At 37.2% G+C, this 10,644-nt stretch overlaps 1 protein-coding gene across 1 annotated transcript; it reads right to left on the minus strand.

Moving 5' to 3' along the window:
* Nucleotides 1-1,628: 1,628 nt before the first annotated feature.
* On the minus strand, nucleotides 1,629-10,334 carry LOC121420335 (trafficking protein particle complex subunit 4-like). The gene is made up of 5 exons (XM_041614923.1): nucleotides 10,042-10,334; nucleotides 7,681-7,855; nucleotides 4,689-4,792; nucleotides 2,999-3,125; nucleotides 1,629-2,100 (listed from the first exon to the last, which is right to left on the minus strand). Exons 1-5 carry the CDS (start codon nucleotides 10,214-10,216, stop codon nucleotides 2,022-2,024), a joined length of 660 nt encoding a protein of 219 aa, XP_041470857.1. The 5' UTR covers nucleotides 10,217-10,334; the 3' UTR covers nucleotides 1,629-2,021.
* Nucleotides 10,335-10,644: the final 310 nt, after the last annotated feature.

Raw genomic sequence — 10,644 nt, forward strand, 5'->3', positions numbered from 1 at the left:
AAAAAGGAGAAAACTACGAGCAAAACACTGAAAATTTCATCAAAATCGGATGTAAAATAAGAAAGTTATGACATTTTAAAGTTTCGCTTAATTTTACAAAATAGTTATATGCACATCTCGGTCGGTATGCAAATGAGGGAAGTGATGACATCACTCACTCACTATTTCTTTTGTATTTTATTATATGAAATATTTTGATTTTCTCGTCATTGTCATGTGAAATGAAGTTTCATTCCTCCCTGAACACGTGGAATTCCATTATTTTAACATTTTGTGCTTCAGGCAAGGAGGTCCTAATCATCAAATTCATAAAAATTGAAATATTGTATAATTCAAACAATAAAATTCAAAAGAAAGAAATAGTGAGTGAGTGACATCATCGACTCTCTCATTTGGATGTAACTGGCTCGTTCATATAACTATTTTGTTAAAAATAAACGAAACTTTGAAATGTCATAACTTTCTTATTTCACATCCGATTTTGATGAAATTTTCAGCACTGTGCTTGTCTGATTTTTCTCTATTGATTCAAACCAACATTTTTCTGAGGTGGACTTGACCTTTCATGGTGCACTACTACCCCAGCTACAGCTCCGGCTGCTGAAGGTGTTTGGTGTCTTTCAATATAATCTAGACATGGAAAATGAGTTGGCAATAGACACTCCACAGAATAAATGCCTCGTGCTACAGACACAAACGAAACCAATGATATGCCATTCAAAATAACGATTTCGATTGATCTGGGAACGGTTTCACTAGAGTGGCAGCAACCATATAATGTTCACAATCAGACTAACCATTGTCTTGCCTTTCGGAAGGTGTTGTAGACCAGAGCCCAAGTCCCAGGATTGTGTGCTAGGTTTGGGTTCGCAATATTTTGAGGGGGCACAACACAGGGCAAAATTTCTAGAGTTGCGAAATTTTTTGTGACAGATTTTAACAAAGTATTTAGAAAGATCATATTTCATCACTTTTCCTTAGTTTGCTTTTATTTTTCTTATCTCCTTTTTCCCTTAAACATTCAGTGTTTGGGGGGGGTCCAGTATTGACTACAGGTACATGTAAGTAAACCCTAATCCTCAGGAAAGTGAGATAATGAGACTATAGATTGAATATACACAGTATTACACAATGGCTATTGATCATCAACTTGATTCCATTCTGTGCGATATACAACACCAGGGTTGAATATACACAGTATGATACAACTGCTATTGACAGAGCTGCCAACCTGAACAAGAACATTTCAGTATTTCTAAAGCTGAAAATCAGTATTTTGGTAGGGAAATCAGTATTTCCAAGGAAATAACATAGGACAACACATAAACTGAAACAAGAGAAATCAGTATTTTACATGAAACCATCAGTATTCTTCTCATTTTTCAGTACTAAATACTGAAAATCAGTACTACTTGGCAGCTCTGTATTGACCATCAACTTGATTCCATTCTGTGCGATATCCAACATCAGGGTTGAATATATATATAGGCCTATATATATCGGAGGCACCGTGGTGTAGCCGTTCTGACTCTCACCTTGTAATCAGAGGGTAGTGTGTTCGAATCCCACCATGGCCTAGCATCCTTTGGCAAGGCGTCAATCCACACTTTGCCACTCTTCACCCAGGTGTTAAATGGGTACCTGGTAGGATGCGAAAGCCTATGTAGTATGCCTAGCAATCGAATCTTAGAACTCTTGTTGGAATGCTCCCCAGGGAGTAGAGAAGGTGCATTATTGCATGCAGGCATGTAGGGATCCGATGACCAGGGTAATAATATATCTGTGAAGCGCTTAGAGATGTTCCGATGTGTTAAGTGCTATAAAAATGCGGAATATAATTGTTATATCATTACACGATGGCTATTGGTCATCAACTGGATTCCACTTTGGGCAATTGACAACACCTGTTACAGTGTAATCACTAGACTGGATTCAGATTCCACATGAATTCTGATGCTCAAAGAGTTTTTAAAGTCATTAAATGTCTTCATTCAGATCTTCTCAGTCCTCAGAATGGTTCATCACGAGCCTGGAGCATAGAATGTTGATCTCTCAGCAGCATCTAAGGTGGCTTGAAGGTTCAAATCAAAAAGCTCACATCTGAAAAGGAAAAAGAATGGACATAGTAAGGAGAGTATGAAGAAAAACAAGCATTTTCAAAACAACTTTTTTATACAGGCTACAGGGCAAAAACCAAAGAGTCCAAAAATAATGAAATACATATTTGACAAATAAAATGGTCACATGAATAGAGTCCATCATGGAATCACAAAAATGTTGTTGTAAAACCATTCAGTGTTTTTTTCAACAGTCAAATGCGCCAGGAATTTAAGGAATAAACAAATTTCTGAAGTTTAAAACAAACAAAATGGTCATTTTGACAGCTAAAAAGGCTAGAGGCTGATTAAGCATCACCCCCCCCCCCATTCAGTTATCCTCTGATTTTGAAGCATGCTGTCCAAAGCTTTGATAAAAGGTCAATAATGTGGCTTATTACCTATATGAGGTATTTTTCAATCGCAATCATTTTCAATATTATGCATTCTCTGCTTTCGCAGAGGTCATTATCATACCATCTTTCCCTCTTCTGGGTGTCCCATTGACTTTGTAAATCTGGCAGCAGTCAATATATATAGAACCGGTTGGAACCAGTTTGTGAAGCAACGTAATGTAGATAATACATGGCAAACGACGAAGGGCATGATCTATACATGTTAAGTGCATATCCGCTGCCTTACTTGGTGCGCGGTAACAATTTACATTATAATTACTTTTCCAGGTTTACAGAAATTAGAAGTGACAAACACACAAACAGGCATTTAAATATAGCCAGAGGTAATAATATTGACTGGGTTCTCTTTCGGGGAACATCAAATATACTGCCCTTAAAAGAATGATATTGCCCTCCTCCCCAAGTCTTGGGCCAATATAATGCTTTTGTGGGCAATATAATGGATATTGCCCTCAAGGGCAGTCAATAGTTTATAAATATACCAACCTGACTGGCATGTCTATGGAGTAGAATGGATTCTTGAGAGCATAGTCTGCGTAGAGTTCATAGATCTTCTTTAGTAGTCCTTCCATGCTACCCTGACGTGGGTCAGAGAGTACTATTAACTTGATACCTGTAAACAGAAAGATTTAATAAAGTTTTGCATTAATCAGAAACATTGACAAGCAGTAATAATATCAACAAGTGGAATGCCTCTGGCCGTCTCACCTGCATCACGTGATTCAACATAACAGCAGTGCTGACTTTGAAAACTACTGTAACTCGCACAAGATGTTCAGTGATACTTGGTTACTCTTATTTCCACGTTTTATGAACTAGACCAATACACTTACAGAGATAGGATGGTAATTCAACAAATACCCCCAATGTGGCCAAATTCATTGACCTCACATGACCTTTGACCTTGATCATGTGACCTGAAACTTGCACAGGATATTCAGTGATACTTGATTACTCTTATGTCCAAGTTTCAAAAGTCAGATCAATAAACTTGCAAAGTTATGATGGTAATTCAACAGATACCCCATTATGGCCAAAGTTCATTGACCTTTGACCTTGGTCATGTGACCTAAAATGTGCACAGGATGTTCAGTGATACTTGATTACTCTTATGTCCAAGTTTTATGAACTAGACCTACATACTTTCAAAGTTATGATGGTAATTCAACAAATACCCCCAATTCGGCCAAAGTTTATTGACCCTAAATGACCTTTGACCTTGATCATGTGACCTGAAACTTGCACAGGATGTTCAGTGATACTTGATTACAATTATGTCCAAGTTTCATGAATCAGATCTAAAAACTTTTAAAGTTTTGATTGTAATTCAATAGATACCCCCAAATCGGCCAAAGTTCATTGACCCCAAATGACCTTTGACCTTGGTCATGTGACGTGAAACTCATGCAGGATGTTTGGTGATACTTGATTAACCTTATGTCCAAGTTTAATGACCTAGGTCCATATACTTTCTAAGTTATGATGTCATTTCAAAAACTTAACCTCAGGTTAAGATTTGATGTTGACGCCACTGCCGCCGCCGTTGCCATCGGAAAAAAGGCACCTATAGTTTCACTCTGCTATGCAGGTGAGACAAAAACTCATGTCTCATTTACCCATGGTAGTCACTTCAGCTCTTATGATCTATTCTCCCATATATTTCTTTTAATAGAGTTTTATTGTGTCATGTTAATATCAGGGTCTACATGTAGGCCGTGCACTTTACCATTACTATGTGGCATACTTGCAAGTGCCCAAATCCACTGTCGTCTTTATTAAGACGTACATGTAGATTGTTGGTGTGCAGATCGTTATGAAGGGTATTTCCTCATACGCAGCCTCACAGGCCCGGATGTGAGACCAGGGAAAATACAAAGGTATACTTTGCATTGTCTCTGCATGCAAATTCAATACATGCATTGAGACCGAGGAAAATACAAACAATATACCTATCGCTTCCCGATATTCAGAAAATCAGGGCAATATAGTTTTGTAAATAACCAGCTCAAATGTCTGATACAGGTGATAATGGGTCATAATAGGTACATATCCAATATAATTCATGGTATGATTATTGAATCTTTACCATAATTCAATTCAAGAGGGAGAACTACATGTAATACCCTGTAGAGCAACGAGAAGAATAATAGTAATGTGTAATAGTAGAACTATTTACCTGATAGTGTCTGATAGCAATAAAGTTTGAAAGCATCTGTCTCTAGAAGCTGAATACCTGATGACCTCTGCTCTGGGGATAGTTGACTTCCGATGGCATACAATCTGAGAGAGGAGAGAGACAAAGAGAGAGAGAGATGAGATAGTACATGATAGTGTAATATTAGTAGTTTCCTTTTACCTGATAAGACCATATTCTGAAGTTGGGATTAAAGAGAAATGCCAGTAGTTGCAGTAAACACTGATTTCATGAGAAAGTCTGTAAAACAAGGCTTAATTGTCAGAATATCATCGAGGATCTAGATCTGGTACAGTTATATAAACTTAACTTTGTGAAATTTTGAAATCTACGCTGAAAAACATTAACACTGAAGATTACCAACACAGATAGGCACACGTGGGACAGTGTATCATTATGGCTGGAATAAAGACTCGACGGAAGTGACCGAATCTGCGCTTATTCAGCTTATTTCCCAGCAATTACATAATTTCTCCCAGAATCCTTTGGCACATATTTTTATTCATACATATAGACACTTGGGTGGTCATTATATTACATGTAGATTCTGTAAAAAGTCATTTTGAGATCGTTACCAAAACTGGAATTTATCTTTAATCTTAAGTCTGGTTTAAAGTTGTTGTTCAACTATGGATACCCAAGTATGACATATCTGCAACAGTAGATGTTCAATGTAACAGCTCACTTGACTCGCAAATCATTCTAAATTGTTTGCAAAGAACACAGGTAAATAATATACTTGTTTTCACCATTAAAGAATTGGGACGGATCCCAGTTAAAGATAGGAAACATAAAATGCAAACGCAAATTTGAAACTTTTGGCTTCCCATAATTTTGACAATTGTCACCGAGTTACAGGCCAAATGCTTGGAATGGAGGCAAAAGTGCCCCCCCCCCCCCCCCGGAAAAAAAAATTGAGGTCAATTTCATTTCCTCATTTTTTTCTATAGTTTTTTAAGTTTCCTGAAAATCTGTCACAAAGAGATAGAGAGTGGCATGCAAGAAAAATATAGATAGAGAAAGATAGAGACAATGGGAAGAGAATGAAAATGAAATGATTGATTACAAATAAATGCAGCAAAGAAAGGTACCAAAGCTTCCCTGTTATTGTGTCCCTAAGAATTTGTTTGTGTAATTAAGGGAATGATCATTAAACTTAATGATGACTCTAATTAGTAAAATATACAATAAAGTACTTTCACTTTCTGGATCTCTAACACCAAATTGCTAATTAATACAAAACTTATTGAGTTTAGTTAATACTTCATCAAATTCAAAGATAACAGTCTACTTTTATTACAGGAGATCTAGACAAGCAATTTTCTTGTTTACAATAATAAGGACTTAAGAGCAATTCTACCTTTCAAGTTCATGGAGGAGCAAGAAATGAATGAACTCTTCTATCCTTTACCTTTTTCAGTGTTATACCTTCCTAATTGGTAATGAAGTTTGAGGGTAATCGAGAAAGCATGCTTGAGCTATATCTTTTGATGCAAATGCCTTCTTTAATCTGAAAGGTGCACGTTCCACGGATTCAAGAAGGCGCAGAACATATATGTCCACGCTGCGGACAGCGCTCACCTCCCATTTACACCAACTTAATGCGACGCTTACATGTACACAGATGCCATATTCTCAATGCCCAAACACTGACAATGCTCACTCAGGGTGCTACATAACTTTTTATAAGCACTTTCCTGGTTGGGCAAGTAAATTTTCAAATAGTTGGAATATACTTGCCCAAAAATCTATCTCACTTGCCCCAAAAAATCCTTGAAAAAAAAGTTTTACCTCTTCGAAAGAAAGTATTGTGGTTTTATAAACCATTGAACTTCTTTTCTATCCTTTGACATGAACTGATGTACCTTGTTTTTGCATGTCTTTATCCAAGTGATTTATCCTGCCTGCTATGACAAAAATTAGGGTCAATATCATATAAAAAATATCGACCCTAATTTTGGTCATTCCACTGTGAGAATTTTGCTTTCCCAATTCGGACAAGTAACTTTGGTCTTTACTTCAAAACACTTGCCCGACTCTAACTTTTACTTGCCCCGGGCAATCGGGCAAGTGCTTATGTAGCACCCTGGCTCACTTCATGTACCCATCAGCTGCTATTTGATGATATTGGCAGGCTGATTGCTGCTACTTAGATGTTTGGGCTTTGGGTCAACGCTGATGCAACAAAAAGCAGCGCAGCGTATGTGTAATGCGCATGTGCGCATTTGCTACGGGACTGGCTGATGACACTGCATGCAAATTCTGTTGATGACCTTCAATATGAATATGGCGATGAGTAAGCACCATCCAACAGCATGCTCTTGAATCCCTGGAACGTCCACCTTTAAATTGCTACATAAGTTCAGCTATCATCATTATCAACAAAACATAAAGTTGATTTGAATAAAAAGAGAGAAATCCAACAAGCAAAACACTGAAAATTTCATCAAAATCAGATGTAAAATAAGAAAGTTATGGCATTTTAAATTTTTGCTTAATTTCACAAAACAGTTATATCCTGGTCGGTATGCATATGAAGAGACTGATGATGTCATCCACTCACTATTTCTTTCATATTTCATTACATGAAATATGAATTATTCTAATTTTCTCCTCATTTTCAAGTGAAACAACAATTAATTCCTCTCGGAACATGTGGAATTAGTACTGTTTGACACTATATGGTTCAGTCAAATTGGTCCTACATGTAATTGCCTAATCTTTAAAAAAATGAAATATTGTACAATTCAAACAATAAAAAAAGAAATAGTGTCATCAACTTTCTCATTTGCATGCGACTGAAATGCGCACATCACTGCTTTGTGAAAAATAAGCGAAACTTTTACTAACTTTATTATTGTACATCCGATTTGATAAAATTTTCAGCATTATGCTAGCATGACTTTTCTCTGTTTATTCACATCACCATTTTTCTGGGGTGGACTTGACCTTTAAACAGTCCAGAGATACTTACGAGTGGAACATGCTAGCCAACATGATCCTTTCATTGGTCGAGAGCTTCGGTCGTCCAAACCTGATCGCTATCGGATAATTCTCCTGATTGGCTATCACTTCCAGAACTTCACGGCCATCCTCCAGCTGACGACCTTTGACCTGCTCTCCATTCACGCCAAGCACAGTGTGTCCAACTGAAGATAAATATTAAACATTGATATCTTGATGAATAGGGTCATTTAGCAGTTGAGTTCATTAAACATGTGTACTTTGGTCTGCATGGTTTCATTGGTTTGCCTACATTCAATATCAGAAGGCAATAATAATATTCCGCATTTATATAGCGCTTAATACATCGGAACGACGTCTCTAAGCGCTTTACAGACATAAAATTACCCCGGTCATCGGATCCTTGCATGCCTGCATACAATGAATGCACCTTCTCCACTCCCTGGGGAGCAATCCAACAAGAGTTCCAAGACTCAATTGCTAGGCATACTACATATAGGCTTTCACATCCTACTGGGTACCCATTTAAACCTGGGTGGAGAGTGGCAAAGTGTGGATTAACGCCTTGCCAAAGGACGCTAGGCCATGGTGGGATTCGAACACACGACCCTCTTGATTACAAGGCGAGAGCCAGAACTGCTACACCACGACGCTTCCACAAATAGTATACATCAGAATCATTGATGCTTGGAAAGAATACAAGACACTCACTTCAATGCCATGTTTGTTTTGCTGCTTTCTCTGCAATAATTTTTTTTTCTACCAGAATCGTGAGTCTATTCTATTGTAGCAATAATAGTACAGTCAAGTCTACAAGTAGATCTAGATCAATTACGAACACTTGGGTGGTCATTTTTATTTTCTAGACTAGATTCTTAATAATTATCATCAAACCTAGTCTGGAGAGTCATGTGGAGTAAAATTTACTGAAATAGATTTGTTAAAAGCAGAGCAAGGAATAACTGTAAATGGCTGAAAAACTATTTTCCACTGGCAAGTAGTTAAAATCAAACATATAATTAGATGATGATACTCATTTCACATTCTTTGACAAAATGATTAGCATGCGCTCTTGTGAATACAAAAATTATTCACAAGTTACTATTGAAAAATACATGTAGATTACAATTGTATGGAAATTAGTTTATCTGGTCACAAAAGTGTTATAACGAATTTTCAAAGAGTGTGTTGTGTACTGCATTGGCATTCCATAGTCCTTCCTGTAGATTCCCCACAGGAAGGATGAGCAAGTGACCTGAAAATACATTGTAGCTTCTACCAAGATGTTGGAGCAGTAATGATGATGTTGTTGCTAACCTAATAAATGTCTGTTGACTTGTTGTAAATAGTGTTGTAAAGAACTGAATACTGGTCTGATGTATGCCTACTGTTCCCAAGGACCCCCCGTTTCACAAACATTTGTAGTTCCGAAGCCCGTTCCCGAGGACCCTCCTTTTCACATTAAGCCCGCTCCAAGGCCCCCGTTTTTTGTCTCGCCCGCGGCACATACCTACTACATTTTTGGTCGAGTACCCACCCCCCCCCCCCCAGAATTCATGACAAATCAAGTCTTTGACTTTGCCTTTGACTTTGTGATTGTTTTTTTTAGATCTTAAGACTTAAAGGGGAATCCAGCCTTGGCCATAAAATGTCATGTTGGGAAGGAGAAAAATAAATCAAACAGAATGGTGAAAGTTTGAAAGAAATCGGACAAGCAATGAGAAAGTTATAGCTGCTTTAAAATTGAGATCACTAAAACTATGTAGATTTCAAATTGGCAACTGTGTAAGTAAATTATGACAAGGGGCAAGGACAACTTTCCCATAGGCCATGTACTTTATTATCAGGGATTTGTGGTTTTCTCCTAAGTACCCATTCCCCTGGGGCAGTAATCTAAATATAACCCAGGTAGTATATTGTTTTATGTCCTCATGAAAGAAAAATATAATTTGAAATAAAACTTTTGGGAAAAATGACATTTTAGCCATAATATGTATTGGAGTACATGGAAGAGTAGTCCTTGCCTTACATCACTATGACATCCCATATGCTGCCAATTTGAAGTCTCCATGGGTATAGTGATTACCAATATTTACAACTTTTAAAAATTCATAACTTTCTTGTTGTTTGTCCAATATTGTTCAAACTTTCACCTATCAACTTGTCTGATTTTTCTTTTCCTTATAAAAACAAGTTTTTATTTGGGTTGGATTCCCCTTTAAGTTCTGTACCACTGGTACTACCAGATCAAGATCTATATGATAACAAGAAAACAAGCGACCTTTCTATTATTTTGAATACTTTCTCATGACTTAATTGTTAGCTTTAACTGCCTACATCTGCACCAGCTTAGTTCACTGGTTGACCTTACCGTGTATCCCGTCTCTTTGGCCGAACGCAACCACCACTCGTTCGTCCATGATCTTCAGCGTTAATTCAAGCGGGTAGCTGAACGTCTTTTCCACTTCTGTTTTGGGGTTTGCGTGATCTAGTTGGTATATTAAACCACCTGCTCTGTTGATAATATATACACTGTAAACCGTCATCTTGGTTCTATGGAGTGATTTTCATAAAAAACGGAGGATCTTTGGATGAAATTCTAGATTAATTTATGAGCGTTCGTCGTGTACATGTACACGGTGGGACAGTATACAGCTAGCTAGCTATACGCTAGCAGCAAACAACGTAGTTAACGTGTCTAGCCTTATTCAATACGCAACTAGCTCGCCGAATACGAGAGATAAACCAAAAGATACAATATTCGGGACATAATAGGCCGATTTATATTTTTTTATGATAATGTAAACATAAAAATTGTATTTTTATATTATTAAAACTATTCAGTTTCCATCATCAACATTACATTACCTGAAAAGATGCACTGCCAAAGTGATTTGTTTAAAATTTACTTGAGTAAAGACTCCACCATTTTCACACGGAACCACGCCCATATTTTCTGACACTAATTTTTTGT

This window comes from Lytechinus variegatus, chromosome 8 (genome assembly GCF_018143015.1).
Source record: "Lytechinus variegatus isolate NC3 chromosome 8, Lvar_3.0, whole genome shotgun sequence".
Lineage (NCBI taxonomy): Eukaryota > Metazoa > Echinodermata > Echinoidea > Temnopleuroida > Toxopneustidae > Lytechinus > Lytechinus variegatus.